This window comes from Cydia pomonella, chromosome 1, assembly GCF_033807575.1.
Source record: "Cydia pomonella isolate Wapato2018A chromosome 1, ilCydPomo1, whole genome shotgun sequence".
In the NCBI taxonomy this organism is placed as follows: Eukaryota; Metazoa; Arthropoda; class Insecta; order Lepidoptera; family Tortricidae; genus Cydia; species Cydia pomonella.
The window spans coordinates 35765606-35787381 of NC_084703.1; the positions used below are offsets into that span (position 1 = coordinate 35765606).

The 21776-nt window shown below is 36.2% G+C and overlaps 1 protein-coding gene across 2 annotated transcripts in view; it reads right to left on the reverse strand.

Annotated features, from left to right (window-relative positions):
* LOC133521337 (aquaporin AQPcic) overlaps nucleotides 1–21776 on the reverse strand; it is a 47980-nt gene that overhangs the window by 20593 nt on the left and 5611 nt on the right. For both annotated transcript variants that reach the window (XM_061856255.1, XM_061856247.1), the window contains exon 2: nucleotides 1357–1455. In XM_061856255.1, the coding sequence (XP_061712239.1) occupies nucleotides 1357–1444 (88 nt within the window). In that variant the 5' untranslated portion in view covers nucleotides 1445–1455. The remainder of the gene's footprint in view (nucleotides 1–1356; nucleotides 1456–21776) is intronic.

Below are 21776 nucleotides of genomic sequence, written 5' to 3' on the forward strand. Positions count from 1 at the left end.
CCAACGTTGTATGTATCACTATCCATGTAATTCTTATAAAGGGGTATATAAACAATTTCGATTTGTGAACATGACAAGAAAATTGATTGATCGATTGACCGACCAAATCAGGAGGGGCAGAAGCAAAAATACCAATTATCGACACTTGTTGCGTTTGTGGGCAAGTTTTTCATTTCGAGCGCTTGACTCTAACCATAAATCTAAAATTTGATTGCCCGGTCTGGACTGGCATTTACAATCGAAACAAGATCGCCAACCTTACTTTTATTTTTGCGACCACGCCACACAATTAAATTGAACATTTGTCTCGCCGGCCTGACCTTCGTATGTTGCCAAAACATTTATCTAATCACAATATTTTTATCCTATAATAATATGATTGTCGTTATTACTGTGAGATAACTACGAATATTTGTAAAACACCTTAAGAGGAAACATTATTGGTAATTTTTCCATACAAACGTTCTCGACATTTTCTTCTCTTAATTTTGGGACTAGATAAATATTTTTTTCATAAGTATAAGTTCAATATTACCAAATACTTGTGTCTGTACGTTTTTAGGGTTCCGTACCCAAAGGGTAAAACGGGACCCTATTACTAAGACTCCGCTGTCCGTCCGTCCGTCCGTCCATCTGTCACCAGGCTGTATTTCATGAACCGTGATAGCTAGACAGTTGAAATTTTCACAGATGATGTATTTCTGTTGCCGCTATAACAAGAAATACTATAAAGTACGGAACCCTCGGTGGGCGAGTCCGACTCGCACTTATCCGTTTTTTATTGTTATTCTTCATTTTACTAGAATTAGGTTACTTTAAACAGGGCTAAACACGGCCAAACGAATGCGCCGTATACATACGCCTAGCATACAAAATCGGCAACAATAAACGCAAAAATCAAAACGGTCAGATAGACAATTTATTTTTCATTTCGTTACGATTAGTTAAGTTTTAGAGGAGGAATATGTCGAGAACGAAAAATTATTTCTGACATTTTTTTTTGAGATTTTCACGTAATTTGCTTGGGAGTTGTTTTGCAATTTTAGGAGCCGCTCCCGTCAGCGCGATGTAGATAATAATTACCCAAAATTCTTAAATCTGAAAAGGGGCTCAGCTGGTATTTCCACTTAAGATATGTACTTATAAAGTGGCATTTATTTTGGCCGCGTGGCAGTAGCGCCCCCAGCGGCGAATTCTCGCAGTAGTCTCTATTGCATATTTTTTTTGATAATATCGTTATGAACAACACTAGCCAAACTGTGGGAAATGTGTGCATATTGACTTGTTAATCTAGTCCGCCTAATTATGGAGTCGACTTTAGCTAGGAATGTATTTGTAAGTATGTGTTTTGTTTACCTATGAACTCGGCTAATAGCGCCCTGCTGATGCCCGCTGCTCCTCCCGCCAACTCGTCAAAACCAAGCTTCGTGCCCAACTCACCCATGACTGTTTATGCTGTAAAAAATTAAACATGTTAACATTTTTTTTGTTAAATGGTCTATAAACCCGTCCCGTGGATCGAGTGGAGCTTTAAAAAAAAATATGGACGCTGTTAATGATATGCTCTGTTTATGCAGGAAACGCGTAAATTGGTTGATGATTGAATACGCTGATAAGTATGAATCTCGACGCCCCTTCATTACTCGAAAGGCTTACGACATAGTTCGCTAGTTTAGTAAATCAGATAACATTCGTTGGTTCCGACGATTAACATTATTCAGTGAATTCGTCCACGAGCTCGTTGTGTGGACAACAAAGAGCGTCGGCGACTCGGCGATAATTTACCCGTCTAGTATAATGACTGGCTAATGGCCGAATACTCGTAGGTACGAGTAGTATTGTGGTGGGACGTGAATTATTCTAATTAGTACAGGGTTCACGCTCCGAATGCGCCCCATCATCCCGACGAGCGCCATCATGCGACGTTGCTCGCGTGACAGTTTAGGAACTGGGAAATCTAATTTCCGCATTGTTAATTTTGACGTTTATACATTTTTGATACGGGGCCTAAATTTAATTGATGGTGGCCATTTCATGTTCCTGTATAAGCTTAATTATAGAGCGTTGGGTAGGTGTAGGTATGATGGTAGTTACCTATACATAATCTACTAATAGGGAATGTTACGCGAAACTCTGCATAGGGGGCGCCACTAGCACAATCCATCACAATCTGAGGGTCTACCGCGAAACAATAAAATTGAAATTTCGTTATCAAACCTCTCTATCACTCTTGCATATTTGCGCGATAAAGAGGCAGATAATTAAATTTCGATTTTCGCGTTTCCCTGTAGGCTCCTTGTAAACCAACTGCCTTGCTGCAGCAATGTCACATTTTATTATCTATGAAAACTTGTCAAAATACAGTTCAAGGTACAGTATGTATAAGTTAAACTATAGTTTAAGATACGTGCTAGTGCTGCGCTCTGGCGGCAGAACATTGAAGTAATACTCCGTATTGTACTGGTACCTATTAAAAAAAGCAAATTACGATGTAGAGTCAACAATTGGAAACGTGGCCACTGTAGAATCATTTCTAATCTATAAATACTTTTTCCTCTTATGGTTGTTTTCAATATTAAAATGTCTTTTTAACGCGGTTAAACTATCCAGTAGTCCAGTAAACGCTACCGCAATCTCTGAAGTCCCATGTAAGAAATTTGGGAAAAGCTGGATTTTGGCTTTTGCCAGGTTAGTATACTGTATAATTTGTTAATGTACTTATCTAAGACATGTTCATATAAGTATTATATTAATGCTCACTACATAATATATATCTCTTTCTACTCATCGACTGTAATGGTTGAATTGAGATTTTGTATACCAAACTATAATTGCGTACTTTTCATGTATGGGCTCCCAACCCAACTATAGTATTCATTTCGATACGCTGTAGTCTATAAATGCCGCCGCGCTCCCATAGAAAAGATTAATAGCCGCGCGTTTATATTTTTAATACTACATTTTTAATACTACATTTTTGTTCTTGCCAATTTTCATTCATTATTTAGGTTCAGGTTACTAAAAAAGTATTATTTTAGATGATTCGTAGAAAAAAAGTATTGTATACAATTGTGATATAATCAAGCTTTTCAAGCTCGGTAGCTTACTTGGCAACTCAGCAAGCTTCGTTGCCTAAACACGGTACAGGGTACTTGACTGAAAAGCTCTCTATTATATCACGATTGTATAACAGTATATCATTAGTATCGACTAATGATGCTTATCGAAGCATCACATTCATCATTGGCAAGTATCTCAGTAGACAAAAATGTAGTACAAAAGACATAAACGCGCGAAGTCCATCTCTCGCCTGGCCTGTACCCTGTTTAGTCTTTTTTTATGGGAGCGCGGCGGCACGTGATTGGTCAATATATAGTCTGGTATAACGAAATCTTAATTCAACCATTACAGTCGACGAGTAGAAAAAATACTAGTATAAGTCGTTATCGCGAGATAATAATTTTAACTAGGCATTTAACATAACCTACAGCAATAGGTAATACGAAGTTTAAATTTTATTATATTATATTATATTATAGGACATTATTACACAAATTGACTAAGTCCCACAGTAAGCTCAATAAGGCTTGTGTTGAGGGTACTTAGACAACGATATATATAATATATAAATATTTATAAATACTTAAATACATAGAAAACACCCATGACTCAGAAACAAATATCCATGCTCATCACACGAATAAATGGGCCACTACCCACTAGGCCAAACCGGTCGTCAAAATTTATAAAATTTATAAAAAAATTATAAATCATACATTTATTTGTTTTACACGGGGGCAAGGTTGTTGTTTAACTGCTCGTGAATCTCGTGATAATATTGACACTCGAGTAAGCTAAAGATTCCAAAATTGAACTACGAGCATAGCGAGAGGCTCGTTAAGTGGAATCTAAAGCAATTCGAGGGTTTTAGGGCACGAGGGTTAAACAAATGTTGCCACTCAGTGAAACAAAAAAAAAACCACACCGACGCGAGTAAAAGACTAACTGTAAATCTGTAAAATATGAATCCAAAATAAATCCAAGTGAACGTTATTAATATTTAGCATTCAAAATTATCATTTAAAAGAAAATTCTACCAGCCGACATAAGGGAACAACTCAAAATTTTCATCAAATTACCTTGCCACTCTTGTGGTTAAAATACAACTTTTTCATGAGTTTTGAACAATCAAGAGAGCCTTTACGAGCTGGTGTGGTGAAATAGTACTAATGTTAAAGGGATGAAAGGAGGGGGAAATTTATAGTCGAGGTAATTTGCCAATAGTCCGAGGCTGAAATAGTGCCTTTCACCCGAGTTAAACACCCTATTTTTTATTTCGAATAAGAGGGAAGTAAAATACAAGTGCTTAAACAAAGCATGACAAAGTATAAACTTTATAGTATTTCTTGGGGTATATACTTTCAATTAAAAATGTTGGTAAAAGTATCGTTTTTCATGCACTGGAGAGTTAAATATGAATAAATATCACAATGGAAATTGTATAATAAATCCATTGAAAACCAAATTTTAATTGCTTATTGTAAATAAAAAAATTAAAAAAATGTACTTGAAAGCTAAATGGTCTAGAGCAGAAACGTATAATTTTCTGCACACTTCATAAAAAACAATGACCCAGTTTCAAAGCATAAGAAATGAAAAATATATATTACACAAGTTTATCGAGTATTCCTCAGAATGAATTTAAATACTTAACCTAGCTATAGTTCAGCCGTTAGGCCTGCTACTTAGGCGGTTAGCCCTGGCCGCGGCCCTACGTCTTGCCATAAAAGCAAACAACACATTGTTGGTAGGAGTACCTCACGACAAGCATTAGTAACCAATATCCATATACGAAACTAATATGAATAGTATTTTTGCCATTGGCCGGGAGCTGGACGACCAGTCGTCGCCTTCGACGCTTATTAAGAAGTACGATAATATTGGAACGTTACCTTGTTTGCTCATGGTTCAAATATACGTATTGTCGCTAATATTTTATGAAAACATTGATAATATAATTATAGCGCCTTTTACGTTTTCTAGTCTTCATTCGGTATATTTCAAGAAATTTTATGCCTGTATTTTTGATAATTATTTAAAATGTTAAATTCACGGAAATTATAGATGACTGAAGTTTGAGTCTAAAAATTGTAGTTATGTAGAACGATTACGTGGTACGTATTGTTCTAATGAATCTATATTTTATATGATAAGGAAGTCTCCGAGAAGTAATATGCTTGAAATTATGAAAATGTTATAATCCGTAGCGACATTTTACAATCAATAACAATTTAATTGTAACTAAATAAGTAAGAATGGGTGTAGGTAATGAAGCTACTTTATAATGTTGTCGACAATCCTCGAGCTGCTGCTGCTGAGCTGAACCTAATGCCCATGAGACATATTGTACTATCACTTCAATGATCTACTTGTACCTACCCCTTAATTCATATTTACGGAGGTGACAATCTAGGAATATTCCAGCCACAATAATTGTCCCCGGATCGTGTCGACCTCCAATACCTCAATGTTTTTTTTGACCTAAATATATCGTTATGGCTCAAATATTATGATTAGATATGTAGTTACAGATAAAATAAAGTTAACGATGTCGATATTGACATGGGGGAACATTAGCTAGGAGGTTCAAGGACTATTATTGAACAAATATTTGAGTGAAAATGGAAAGTACCCAACTCGCTTATGTACGTCGCTTAGTTTTTACTGATTAGGTAATTTTTGGTTTATTTAAAATCACTAAAGCGATTTATCTATTTTCAAAATATAAACATCATAAATTTGGTGGGTACCTACCTAATGTAGTATGTTAAGTAAGTACATGGTTAATTTCCGGAGTAATATGTCGGCGTTACATTTCGGATGTACAGTCAAGGTAAATATGTAACTTGTACTTTAAATATAATACTTTAATAGGTATAGTATACTCTAGTCCATATAGGTAAATAAGTATAGTTATAATTACAGTTTTGAATGATTCACGGGTAGTAGTTATAATTAATGATACTTGTTATAACTTAAAATATTTTTATTCCAACCAAGTAAGGAAGTGAAATTTAGTAAATTTGAATAAATTATTATCTAAGTAAGATAGGGGTCCAGGTCTTTCCAGGGTCCTTTATGTACCTATGTATCATACTGGTATGCAAATAAAGATCTCCATCTCTCTATCTATTAAATATAGATACGGACAAAGTGCCAAAAAGATGTATACACGACCTTATTGGCAATACATTACGGTAGTGTGTACATATTTTTATCACTTTGTCCGTATCGATATTTAATACCTTGACTGTACCTAATTGTTTATTTAAAATTTCATTTGAACTTCCTTGATTGCACAATTAAACGCGAGCGTGTGTTTATAATACATTTGCGTATCGCGTACCGTGTGCTGAATATAATTTGCCCGTGAACATCAAAATGACATACACGTTACGATACGAGGTTTGTAATATTTAATGTTGGTCTCTGAGGAATTCGTCTATACTATATATATACAGTGGAACCTCGATGGCAAAAATTGCAAGGGAACCGCCAAATTCTGCCGCTGAGAGAGAAATTGTATGTTCTAATTCTAATTAAAGTTGGTCTGCGGAGTATGTAATGAATGAAAACACTCAAAGGAAACCGGACGAACCGAATAAGGCCTAGGCACTCGTCAGGGATGGAAGATCAGATGTCAGTCAATGACGTAAACATCAGCGCCAATTTCAAAGGCCAATTTCACCTTCCCATACAAACAGAGTTTCGTTCTCATTTTAAAAGGACGTGTTGGATTGTAATGAAACTTTGCACATTCAATGGCATGAGGTTTTTACGTTATTCAAACAAGAACAAGTTTTGTATGAATAACTTAAATTCTCTGTATTTTTTTAACTATGGTATCTGAAGCTACATAAACTAATACAGGCATGGATATACCTTATTCTATTGTAAGTACAAAGTATTAGAACAATATAGCTAGTCGTTTTAAGGGGTTGCGAGGGTTTCAAGGGTTAAACAAACTTTGTTTCCGAGTGAAACACAAAATTGTTCAGCACACTAACGTAAAAAATGAAACCAAATATAATCCAAATGAACGTAAAAAAAATGTATAATTTAAAAGACAATTCCACCAACTAACATAAGGAAACAACTAAAATTTGCATATGATTGCTTTGGCCCACATGTGGATAAACTGCAACTTTCTCATTATTTTTTGAACAATCAAGAACACCTTTACCAGTTGGTGTGTTGAAAATGTATTTATTATTTATTCATAGCGTTTTTATATGATTACCTATGACTTATGAAACAGAGGTCAATGATCTCTTGATAATTATACGTTACGCTCCTGTTTTTTTACGGGATATTACTACGAGTAGATGTTATCAAAACTTGTTTGACTCAAGGGTATGCTCGCACCAGTGCGTATATTGACGTTTAAGTTTTTCTGTTATTATAAATTTTACCTTAGCCGAATTTAATTTAGCATATACTTTGCATCTACTTGCAATAATGTTCAATGTTTGATATTTTTGTATATAAAACTCCCAGAAGATGTGAACTGTTTCAGCACAAAATGTGAACCAGTTTAAAAATAAATTAGACAAGCATATTATAATATATCTACTACTCGTTCATATGATAACTATCTTTATGAAAACTGGATACAGGTCATATCAGTTGTCATAACTGCCTGCCTGCTTGTTAATTTTTTTTTTTTTGTAAAGTATATTTTACATGATATTTGGTGAAACGGAAAAATACTCTTGCTCGGGCCCAACGTTAGAGCCCGACGTTTCGCTCTATGGTGATTAAAATATATCAGTTAAGGGCAAGGTCTGTGGACTTGTAATAAATTGCATGCGGTTTTCGATCCATTGCCAAATAAGTAGGTGCAACAATCGCTTCATATAGTTTTTGGAAAACCGTTAGTTTGTTCTCAGTTTGGGGCGAACTACTAGTTTATAAGATCTGTGTCTGTATTGATAATCGACACACTATTGTTGCATCAAACGATTATGACTATGAGTATGAAAAGTTATATGAAGCACTTGCGCGGGCTAAATCTAGGACGCTGGATAACAGCTCCGACCACGTGCCTGTAATTCCAGTCATAACTGTAGTTGTAGTCTATAACAACGTTTATGATTTGTGTACGGAACGCGTCTGTTGACGCCACTGCAAGCCTTGGCCAGATCGTAATAGTGCACAGATATTCAGTGACAACATGCCAACAAATAGATGTGCTATATTTTTATAAGCAGAGCGGGGTACTTCCATGCCTGTAATTATCTCTATACGCATGATACTATAACTTTGCTTTTAATTTTATCCTGGAATAGTCGTACAGCAACTAGGATCTAGCGGGACTAATAAGTCCGCAGGTAAAAATGTGCAATGTGCTAATTTAACTAAAGTCCGTTTGGGTCAGTAGTACCTGTGCTAGATAGCACAGGTACTACTAAGGTAGGTATATTTTCAAGATGGAAAACCTGGGTACAGATCATGTAATAAATAATAGCAACACTTATATTGAAGTCAATAGTAATATCGAACACCCTTTCCATATGAAAGGAAAACTGGTGGTCGGACCAAGGCATTCATGAAATAGATTTGATGAAAATAAGAGAAATTATCAACGTAAGTCTAATAACGTTGCTATTATTATCCAGTATGCAGGTTCTATAAAAGGTGGTGTAGAAAATGTTTTAATTTGTAGGTATTGCTTATGTATGTATGTATGTACGACTTCAAAAAAGGAGGAGGTTAATAATTCGACTCAATTTTTTTTTCGTTGTATGTCGTCATTTCTGAACAGATTTGGAGAAATATTTTAAAGGTTCAATTATGTAATTATTAAATGTATATGTATTATGCAATTTTATTTTACTTGAATATTCAAAATTTGTTTAAATTGTAATTGTGTATTGTGTACTCTCTGTGTCTATGATCAGTTGAAATAAAGAAATTTATTTATTTATATAGGCCCTAGTTGGTCCCGTTATTGTCAAAAGTTTTGACTCAAAACTCGGTTCTGATGATAGGTTCTACGAGGAATCCAGGGAACTCCTCAAATATTATATAGCGATCTTAGTATTTTCATCATCAAATCAAGCATTTACATCCAAAACAGTGCCATTTGATAAAGTGGAATGCTAATGATGACCAGAAAGGGACTCTTTAACAACGCATATTTCACTTAATAGGCGATTTGTCCTCTTCGTTATGTAAGTGAGCAAGTAAGTTCTGAACATTTGTGCTAAGGTCTATTTCTGATGATCGGTTCCAACTCCTCAAAACTTGATGGCTTCAGATCCAGGCCTTGAAACATGAAATGTAACCAAAGCGCATATTTTTTTAGGAACATGACAGTTTGGTCAGACAGAAAGAGTCTTGCAGAATGATGCATAACTAATCAATAACACAAAAAACAAAGTCTGTGCTTTGAAGTCTGTGCCAAGCCAAACTGTTACAATACTGGTTCTTGCTTTCTTATCGAACTACACCAGGGCTAGCATTCGGATTGACGGCGTGTTAACGTTTTTAAGATTTGGTTTGGACCCGGGTATGTCCTTAAACTACGTCCAAAAGAGAGGTATGGGCAATGTGAATGTCATCTCGCCTTGTGTGGTTGGGCACAGCCAGTGGATGTCATTCCAGATCTAGAGCAGAGCCCAACTGGGGAAGTACCTCCACCTTACAGAAAACCGCAGCCAAATAACACTTGACCCTACTCATAGTGTTGTGTTCCTGCCGGTGAGTAAGGTTGCCAGAGCTCAACGAGGGGGGTGGGGTTAGGGTCGGCAACGCGCATGTAACTCCTCTGGAGTTGCAGGTGTACATAGGCTACGGAGACTGCTTACCATCAGGCAGGCCGTATGCTTGTTTGCCACCGACGTAGTATAAAAAAAAAATCGACTTCAAACGTATCAGTTGCTAGCGCCTATAAAACAGGATAGTATTTTATTTAGATCTTTATGAATTCGATTTTACTTTTCTTTTAAAAGATTAATATTATTTTCTAAAGCTTCATCAGATGACTATGACAAAAATTCATATGAGAAGTACCTATAAAGACAATAAAATTTCAAAAGAATTTTTTTGTTGTATTTATTCTTTACGTCTTATAGATACAAAGTTACAAGAGGGAGAAAATAAATATTTATATTGGTTCATAAGGATCCATAAGATACAACAAAGCGAATTTAACTGGCAAGTAGATAGGTAGCACGACGCACTTAATAATCAGATTATTTTTAAATTCATCGGTGGCAGTTAAATGAAGCATATCTATCATAGTAAAAGTATCCAACATGACGCAAGCAGTCTTTGGGGATACGAGGTAACGAATCCTTGATTAGTAACGTCCCAAAGGGCAAAGTGTTGACTAAACGTGTTACTGTCAGCCTTCGTGATTCCATAATTGACAGATGCGCAGTGCCAGCGGCCTTTACCTGCATGCAATCATTACCCACTGCTGTAGCGAGAATTATTTATTAATTATGCATTACCGTATACCTAGACCTGGTGAAACCCATGCAACCTACGAGGCCTTATGAGTATGACATGCACCGGACACATTGTGAGCGAATAGGAAATGATACAATCATTAATGGTAAAGGCATGCAATAATTGCATATAAATGGAAAATACATGTAACGCGGGTTTATCTAAAGTTTCCACGAAGGTTACTTAGTCATTAAAATGAGCATGACCTGCAAGAATATCTCTAGGACAAATTGTAACAAGAAGATTTTACTAAACCAGCTGTCTCGTTAGTAATATTGCGCATGTTTTCTATTAAGATCAATATAAATATACTGTATATATTTAAGTATGACTACGGTTAGGTACGACGAAACTACAATTATTCCGTTTATCTACTCGTCAACTATATTATATGGTTGAATTAAGATTTTGTATACCAAACTATAATTGCGTACTTTTTATGTATGGGCTCCCAACTCAACTATAATAGTATTTTATACAATCGTGATATAATAGAGAGCTATTCAGTCGGGTACCGCGTTTAGGCAACGAAGCTTGCTGAGTTGCCTAAGTGAGGTACGAGATTGAATAGCTTGATTATATCACTATTGTATACAATACTTTTTCTATCATCAAAAATAATACTTTTTTACTATAAAACCTAAATAAATAATGAAAATTGGTAAGTATCCCAGTAGGCAAAACTGTAGTACAAAGACATAAACGCACGAGCCCCCGCCCGCCCGTTCCCCGTTCTATTTACATAGTAGCATTGTCCTATTTAAATAAAGTGTTAAGTGACTGATACGACAGACATAGGAAACTAGAAATGGCATGTGGAAATAAGGTAATAGCCGGCTTCCCTCCGAGCAGGCGCGGGCGGCGGACCGGACTCGCAAGATCATGCTCATAAATATGCTTCCAAAAATAGAAATAAAGTACCTTGTTTACAGAAATGAGAATTTCATTTAAACATGCATACATACATACTTGCACGGTTAAGGATATTGACCGAAGCAGCGCTTAAGGAGATTGTGAATTGAATTTCAAGTAAGCTTCCATTGAGTGTTATGTCAATTGACTCACCGTTATTTCTCCTTTTTGCCAAAATAAAAGTACACAATAATGGTAATTGTTGTTAAGATATTAATTTTATTGAATGCTGGATGTTTTGTTTCCGCGTAGTGTCTCACGCAGGATCCTGCGGCAGGCACGCCGTGGCACGACAGAGCGATGCTCTCAGAGTCCTCGTCACGACATGCTCGAAGCTCGCTAGGTACTACAAAATTACGATTCACTCGTACCGAAAGCAATATAAATATGTATAGCTTAGCAAATTTTTGCTCATTTTTCCGGGTATTTTCTTCCGTATAAGGCCTTATGCTAAAGTTAACAACGTAACTGATTAAATTCATTGCCATATTTATATATTACTTCGTAAAGACGGGCCTTACAGGTGGTACGAAGTGGGTCATGTCGAATGCCAACCAGCCGTGCAGTCTAACGCAACTAGGAACATAAAAAACTTTTATAAGTCAACTCCATATAATATGTTGTTTGTTTAACTGTGTTACTCGTATTTATTAGATATGTAAATATATAAAGTTTATTTAATTGGTACTAGATATACATATATTTGAATATAAAATTGAATTCTAACAATCTAAACCTAATAACCTACCAGTAAAGCATACCTAGCTAGAATACTGAGTGATCAAAGATTCATTTTCTGTTATTCACTACCCAGCACAGCTATTATATCTCGAACAATAAGCGTCGCCCTGCGGCTACGGTCGCGTCGGAATAGTACTACAGCTAAAAAAGATAATTGAGAATATCGGATTCCTCGAAAAATGTTATTAACGATGTACTTGCAGTACATTGTACATTAAATGATGTATAAAGTTAAAAAGATTTTATGTTATGATGTCCCCATCGACTAGGTGCCTAATGTCTACATGTACATAGATTGAAGGTAAAGGACTCAGACGGTTGGCGGGGTTGTTATGGGGTGTTTGTCTGGCGAGGTAGCTTAGGTACTTAGCGACTTCGTGAAACCTTCGACCCCTATTTAGGCAATCTTGTCCTGGTTGGGATTAGTCCGGTTTCCTCACAATGTTTTTCCTTCACCGAAAAGCGACTGGTAAATATCAAATGATATTTCGTACATAAGTTCAGAAAAATTAATTGGTACGAGCCGGGTTTGAATCCGGGTGCGACCTCCGGATTGCAAGTCGCACGCTCTTACCGCTAGGCCACCAGCTCTTTTGACCCCTACGTAGGCAATGTAGTCAACAATAATAACTTCTCCCTAATCACCTAAGACAAGCGGTAGATCAGCAAAACAGCATATACTTTAACAACGCGGCGGCAATATACCCAGAATATACCACACTTATCATAAAGTGTTTCAGTTAGCTTAGCGAAATGAGATGGAAATCTGATTCTTTACGCACCGCTTACAACCTTGCACATGACAAGTGGAGTCGGTTATTTCTTATCGATTTACATAACACTACATACTTACAACAACTCGGTATGTAATAACTCAATCGAATATTTATGGTATTCTAAATAGGATCAAAATGTGCCTACTCGTCCTACTCGTATCAAGCTATTTTTTCGCAAAGAAATTTCGCTCTGACATAGGTTCCTATGCGCAGACAAATACTGTAACCGACCTAGTTTAACACATTTTCTGAAAGATTTATAGCGATTATTGGAAAATACTTCAACGCTTACGTCTTATCATTGTTTAATCTAAAATAATATAAAGTCGGGATTAACCAACTATCAAATTATATGCCCATTGATATTAAAAATCGACAGAAGGGAATCAAATTAGGTAGTAGGATAAAATAAATACACTACCTCATCTTTTTAAAATAAAGATAAATTTTATAACACACTTAATATATTAACATTAGATACTTACTTGTACATTGCATAGGGATAGGGACATTGATCACCGGTCCTCTCTTGCATTCGTCCATCTACGAGTATTTAGTGGTAGGTAAATAACGAATACTAGAAGCTACAAGAATAGTAAATAATGAGGCCAGATCAAGCGACTTTGATCAAAACTGTTCGTATTCATTGAAGAAGAATATTTTAGTACAGACAGATAAGAGTGCACTTTTTCGTTTATAAATAAGAACACGTATTTTTTGAGTAAGCTGTGATATTTATATTGCATTATAAAGAATACATGTTCCGATTATGTATGACATAAAATATCCGACAAATGGCCCCCACGGCTCTGATGACAGGTCATTCTTTCTTTTCATGAAATTTTCGAGGCCTTTTGGACAAAGATTTCGCTAACTATGGCTATGAGATTACATTAAATACACCTTTTCCAAATAAAAGACAAATCTTTCAAATCAGTTCACATGATAGAGAATTATCATCGAAAAACCAACATACGCGCAAATTAGTTAGACAATTTGCCGATAGATGGCGCTGTACACAAATATACTAGGTACTTCTGTTCAAAAGTCTTTTGCCTTTATAGTTACACGAGATAATTAAAAGTTTCTTCGGAACCCTCAGTGCGCAAGTAAAACGAACACGCACTTGACCGGTTTTATTATTAATCGGAACAATCATAGATGACAGCTGCCAAATTTCAGAGTTGACACATACATGAAAATATAATACACAAATATAAATCTTGTAGGTACTCTGAGACATCCTATAATTAAGCAAGAGAGTTCTTCAAAATGATCTGCAGTCAGTGAAATGCTTAAGTTCCTGTTTCTATATGCAGATTTTACCCACTAAGTCGTTTAAAATAAAAAAATAGGGGTAAATTAAAAACTACTTTTACCACGCCAATGATGCTGCTCTTAACTCACAATGGTAAAATATAATTCAACTAGTGGCGTAGGTAGAGATGTATGAGTACGCCGGCCGAACTTGAGGCCCGCAGTGTCAATTATCCGAAGCTTTTTTGTTTCTTGAGCATAAATGATCACGCGGCCAACGTACCAACATAATTGTATCCCAGAACCGAGGAGGAAAACGTCGGGGTTACGCTCTGGAGAGTCCGTGACTCAGTTATTTTGGAAAAAAAAATCTTCGGTATATCGTTTCGTTCAAATGGGCTGGATAAGAATAGGACGGAATATAAATTCGACTTCCATTAATTTTTTGTTGTTCGTCAGACACGCTTTCTAAGCACAATGGTGGAGCCTGCTTGTAGGAATGCTACGCCCACCTTACCACTGGAGTTTCCCACTTGAGATTTTGACATATAGGTTGATGTGTGATAAATTAACTAATATCTAACCAGAATAAAGTCCAATGGGTACCTATATTCTGAACCAAATACTTTTTAGGGTTTCATAATCAACTAGGAATCCTTATAGTTTCGCCATGTTCGTCTGTTTGTCCATTTGTCGGCTTAGCTCACTGACCGTTTGTGATAGAAAGCAGCAATTTGGCATGGATGGGTATATAAATCAGCCACGCTGACCAAATGATAAAATAAAATCTGAATAAAAAGTACTAGACTACCTCCTCTGCATGTAAAATGGGGATGATTTTTTTCGCTTCAACCCTGTGGTGTGGGGTTTCCTTGGATAGGACCTTATATGGGTCTTCAAGAACCATCTTTTGTTAAAGAGTTTTAGTTGATGCTAGATTAAGTTTACCCGCTGGGCAGCAAACGAATGAACCGTATGATTACCGTAGGTATGCTGCTGTAATAAGTGATTCAAGTTGAATAATTACACAAGACTTAATAGCATGTTGTACTTCTCATTCCATTCTATAGACGCATAGGCAAGCCTGTAATAAAATAAAGTTTTGTAAATCGCAATCTTTTAAAGAAAATGACAACACATGCGAAATATCTTGTTACTTTGGATTTTAGATGATTCCAGCCAGATACTTTGAGAACAATACGATATATTATATGACAGAGGGCGTAGCCAAGATGTCAATTGCTTGCGTCGCAGCGATCGAAACGGTAATCTCTTTCTATCACTCTTCCATATTGCGATAACGCTGTGAATCCTTACACCATTATTTTTAGTGTTCCGTACAAAACTTTGTTCACGGAACACTTTTGGAATCACCTCGGTCTTGCAAATTGGTTATTTTTAAGTTGCAGGTGGTTCAAGCGGGCCGTTTGCCTCCAACATGACATAAACATGAGAGAATCGGCATGAATCACTGAGGTGATTAAGTATCTATGCGCTCAGTAGCCAGTGCTTTTTGCTGGTCTCCAGTAACTGGTTCCGCTTCCAATGTCAAGGCTGCCTGTCACGATCTCACTCAATAATTGAATATGACGTTGCGGTAATACGTAATTTTGTAGTCGACCGTCATTTTTGACTTTGTGTTTTTGTAGACAAGCATTTTGGCTGGATGGAAATATTATTGTAAACTACTTAAGTATCCAGCCAAAAGTTATACATTTAATAAAGGATTTGGACAATTTGTCGCACGGGTCGATAATGCTTACGATCGTTGATTCCAATAAAAATGCAAGTAAGTATCTAAATTTATAATCTTTAAAATGCGTTCGGCATGTTGCCCTTTTGCATGTGTGTAGTGGTCAAAAATCGTGTCGTTCAAACCTCAGTCGTGACGTGAAGAGCAGAAAAATGCATTCTTGAAAAAATTCAAAAAGTTTATTAATAATTTGGTCAGGATTCTTATCATACACAGACGAGAGGTTAAACGGTACCGTATCGTATCTCCTGTTTATCACCCTATATAGGATAAAGTAAAGACAGACAGGTCTTTCACGCAGCGATTAAGTTTGTACCTAAGTAATGTAGGTACTATGAGGTACTCTGAACAGGTAGTACTATGTTCATGCACCTTGCGTGACCTGCACTAATTATCACTTAGATGTCTTAGATCATTAGCTTTTTATAACTACGCTTGTTTTATGCACAGTAATTCTCATTATTATCCAGGTATCAGCACAAACAAAGCAACATGACTAACTAAATCGTTAAATGCTAATTATTCTTTATCATTGATTTGTAATACGTGGATAAACATATAAATAAAGTAAATAATTTATTCATAACAATGCAATCATGATCAATCAACGACGGGATATTTTTGGCGATAAGCTATTACGAAATAAGCAGGAAATGAGTGTAGATACAATAGTGTATTTTTCTTATTGTTCGTGAGTGATAAATTATGGGGGTTCAAGGACAGTCTAATAAAATACCTAAATGGAAAAGCGGCGCTAACATCGCCGGAAGTCCGGTCCGCATTTCCATATCGTATTTCACGGCTCGGACCGCCCGACCGCCTTCGCTGCAGATTAAATAAATATTACTATTACATAATTTTTGCACCGTTTTGGACTATTTATAAGAATAACCTTTTACCTTATCGCCTGAAGTGAAAAGTTATGTACATATTTGCACGAAAACCTCGTAAGTCATAAGATACACTCAGAATGTGGTTACGCATCACAAGATTTTCAGTGTTTTATGCAATTGAATTTTTATACTATGAATTGTTTGTCGGAGGTGACCCATACCAGGTAGAGACAACAATGTGATACGGATTTCTATACATTACGCTTCAAGGTAGACACGCTTTCTGAAAATACAGATGATATGACTGACTTTAAATAAATATTTCCAGCTGGTCAAAGTAAATATGCCTTAAGTATCTTGAATGATACCTACGTAGCTACATCGTTCAAGTGGCGGTAATTACTATCTAGAGTAAACAGGCCTAATCTTTGTTTTATTGCAAAATATTATCACACCCACTAATGGTTATTTTTATGACACGTAGAGAGATGACAACGTCAATCTCTCGTCAGGGATACGCTAATCAAGGGAAAAGAAAATTACGCGTCTTTTGTTTGATTTAGCAACCTTGGACTCTTATCAAAATTTCAGATTATTCGTTAAGAACACAACTCATTTTATTTGAAAATACTTAGTTCTTTCTAGGTCCTAACGTGTCGCATTGAGATAGACATAAAGATAGCGATACTATATAACAAGAATGTTAGCCACCCGTGTGATGGGCAACTTGAATACGTCAAATTGGCTACGGCCGTAGTACTTGGGTTATTGGAGCAGTTTTGTTCGTCTCGGTGTAATTGTCATGTAAGACAAATCTACTAAGAAGCCGCCCGCCGTTGCGTGCCAGGGCCAATCGTCACTCCGACATGAATACTTGCCAGCAGCCACATGACATGTCGCATGGTTATCATTTCTGCATTGTTACAGTGGATATGTATGAAGACGGATAAATTGTATGATCTTTTCAATATGAGACAGATAGTTGCATTCCTATGACGTTGATAAAGCATCAAGAAGGTATCTAAATTAATTCAACAGCTGGGGCTGGTTACTGCAGGTTGCGACTTTTCGTTACTTACTAGTTGAAATAAGAAAGAATGCCAAAATCGTATTTACGTAATACTTATTGTCTACACCGTGTTTTTATTGAATTCCGTTAACTCCCGGGTATGGGTAAGTACGTTTAAGGAAACTAAATGGCATAGTTAATAAAAAAATATGATTTGATATATTTTTTTAATTTTTATATTAAGTAATTTAATGTTGCATATAGCGATATTGTAACACGGGCATCACATTTAATTCAACCAAACAATTGAAAATGTCATTTAGAACATCAACAATCCGAGATATTACTTACGTTTAGTAGCAAATATATACACTCGTACTACACACTAATCAATATGTAAACAGACCCTAAGGCCCGTATACGCACGAACTGTATACACACGTAAGGGCCTTATAAGATAAATATAAATTATTGATTATCTTCGAAATGGAGTTCATTAGAACACCGGTGTCTTAGAGAAAGTTACTTAATTTAAGCTCAGGAATGCCCCCGTGAAATTAACGGGGAAAAAAGAACACGGTGTATAAGTAGGTATTATGATATAACATGGAAGGATGAGTCGATGGGTATTGTGAGGGGCGGCGTGAAATATTCGAACATACATTGTCTCTAACCGGGTCGCAGGCGCGGTTCCGGCAGCTCATGGCTAATCAATTATCACGCTTTGGATACTAAAAATGTAACACCACTGCGATAATTGCAACAAGATTGCCGATATAACTTTTGATTTTCACGTCTCAATGCCAGCCCTAGTTAAGTACGCGCTGTAAAGTTTACTTTGCCAATATGTATTTATTTACAATATACATCCATGTAAGGATATGCCTCGGTTCATACGACAACTATTAGATTTCTGAGAAAACGTGTTCTTTGGATCGTGTACAGTCCAGGATGACAGACACTATGGCAGGCTAATTGAAAGGCCTGTGCCGGCCGTGCCCAGCAGGACGTAAGTTACATTAATATAAGTAACTTAAAAAAAAACTATATCTAAAATATTAAGTTTAAACGCCCCATACATTTATTACGACATTGGATAAGGATATTAATTGTCTACAGTAAGAGATAGAAATATGTTTTTTTCTTTATATGATGGGCCGCGCGCAGAGAGGGACCTCCGGGCTATCCGCGCCGTGTCCAAGACTACGCCTTCTGCATCTGACCCTTGATCCAGCCACTTAACCAGAGTCTCTCAAGGTGTTGGTCGAGACTCTTCGCTATGAGACCGTTTGTTGAAACGACCATCGGGACAAAGATCGTCGAATCAACATCCCACTTGGTGAGCATCAGGATGGCGGGTGGACCTAAGCGAAATATTTATAAACATATTGTACCTACCTTTAATAGAATCCACTGTACCTCTCCCTAAAACAAGATATTTAACAAAAAAGGCAACCCTGAGGTCATTCTGAGGTAAGGATTGCGGGTGGACCTGGGCGTTTTCAGAAATAAATATTTGGGTCAAATATCACTGTCCCACGACTTAAAAACTGATAAAATGTTACTTTAAAGACAAAAAAATGCAAAAACTGAAGAGAGGGAACTGATTTTTGAGTGCACACTTTGCAAACTTTGGACCCAAGTATTATTTATCTATCTCCTTTTAGGCTTGAACCTTGTTGTTGTGTGATAAGATTGTATCAGCCAAAATCAATTTAAAACCTCATTTCATAGCACCTAAAGCAAAAAATTGCATTAAAGTGTAAATTATGGTTGTCTTTTAATAGCGATGTAGTGGAAGATTCCACCTATGTCACGGAGTTTTTACCAACTTCTTTGCGAAAATCTACTAATATCTAACGCATTTTTACATGATTGTAACATTATGATTCTCTATTACCCGGTGTTTGGGTTTTACAAGGTAGTTGGGCTCGAATAAAGCAAGGTTTAGGTTGTGCGTCACGCTGTCCAGATTTTTTTTCCACTACGAACTAGATTAAGCTGAAGGTAAGAAACCAATTTTGACTAAATATTTATGGATTTTGGTAGGTTATTATGTGTTGTGTGACATCCAATAATTAGAATCAAGAAAATTCAAGGGATCAAACCGCTATTTCGCTTTATTTACCAACCGGCATGCCTACGTCACATCCTATACGTCACGTGTTGTATTAGTGAAACAAAAAAACGTGACGTATGGAATAAAAACGCACGATTTACATGCCGTCATTTTAGTAATAACTAAGCTGCCAAAATATAGTAGGTAGATCATAATATTAAAAAGACACAAATAATTTTATTCTAGCTATATTCGTTGCGACCTAACTAGTAGGTAAATTAACTGGTGTGGTGTTGCATTTCGAGTCATATATTTAGTATGAAATGTGAAAAATGCTCGATTTTGTGAAGTGTGAAAAAGTAAATAAAAATCAGCAATTACAGTTCACTTTAGAACCTTTAAGTACATTATTTTAAAGGAAACAAACTGTATTTACATTATTATCAGATAAACAAAACAATTCAACAATAAAAACTAATTCAGAATATTAAAATTTTCATAAAACATTGTTAGTATCATCATAATTATCGGTTTCGTATCGACAAAATCATGTATCGTTACATTCCGAATTCAGTACCGAATTAAGTAGCTATTTTCCGCACATGTAAACCTTTCATCTGATTTCTAAACGGCACATTATGGTCCATAACGTCACTTTGTCTTACTATAGCTGTGATTGATTTTATAAGAATTTATATTAATTATAAGGATAATTGAAACTGATTTGGATCTTATTTGCAAGAAGATAATAAAAAAAAATTATGCTGAGATGATTGTAAAGCAACGATTAAAACCAAAAATGTAGCGAATTGAAAAGACTTTGTCAAATAACTTTATTGTAATACATAATTGCAGATGTTATTCGTTTTTAGAAGATTAATTTTGTTTTGTATTTTAATAAATAAAGACTGGTTCACTTAAAATACTTCGATCTTTTCTTAAAACCTACCTAAAATTTGTGACGTAATGGATCTTCACATTCATTGTCATTACGTTCAAAGTGATTTATTACAAATGTATCTCGAAAGGAAGCAACGTTTTCATAAAATATCGAAATAGTAGATTTAATTAAACCCATTTTTAGTTGGCGTCCGTGCAGTCCGGCGGGTGGAATTACGCTACGGGCACTAATTCTGAAAACGCCCACCTATGAAATGTTGCATTATATACCGCACTAAAATTATGCAGTTATATTTTACCTTCAGTGTGGAAACCTTTCATAGACATCAGGGTATATATCCCTACAAGCTAGCTTCGAAACATGTACAGTATAACCACATACATTTTGCGTGAACCAAACTGACGTCGAATTGGCGGGTGGACCTATTAAATCTTCCTTTATTTCACGCAAAATGTCTGTGGTTATATTACTGTACCTCAGTGTGCCTTCAATAGAAACGAAACCAGTATACTTCTCCCTAACTGGATTCTATTAAAGGTACACTGAGGTACACAAAAGGTACAATATGTTTATAAATACATCGTTAAAATTCGCTGAGGTTCACCCGCCATCCTGATATTCACGTTTTTAAGTTGCAAAATACCCTTACATGCGCGTTGCTGACCCTAACCCCCTCCCGCCCCTCGTTGAGCTCTGGCAACCTTATTCACCGGCAGGAACACAACACTATGAGTAGGGTCTAGTGTTATTTGGCTGCGATTCTCTGTAAGTTGGAGGTAATTCTCCAGTTGGGGTCTGCTCTAGATCTGGAATGACATCCGCTGTGCTGTGCCCTACCACACGAAGCGAGATGACATTCACAATGCCCATACCTCTCTTGTAGATGTAGTTTAAGGACGTAGCGACGTACCCGGTTCCAAATCCGGGTACGTAACGTAACGTACAAAACGCGAACTTATAGTGGATGTGCTACAATGGAAAAAAGCTGCTTTGCCGCATACTTATCTACATCGACGATTT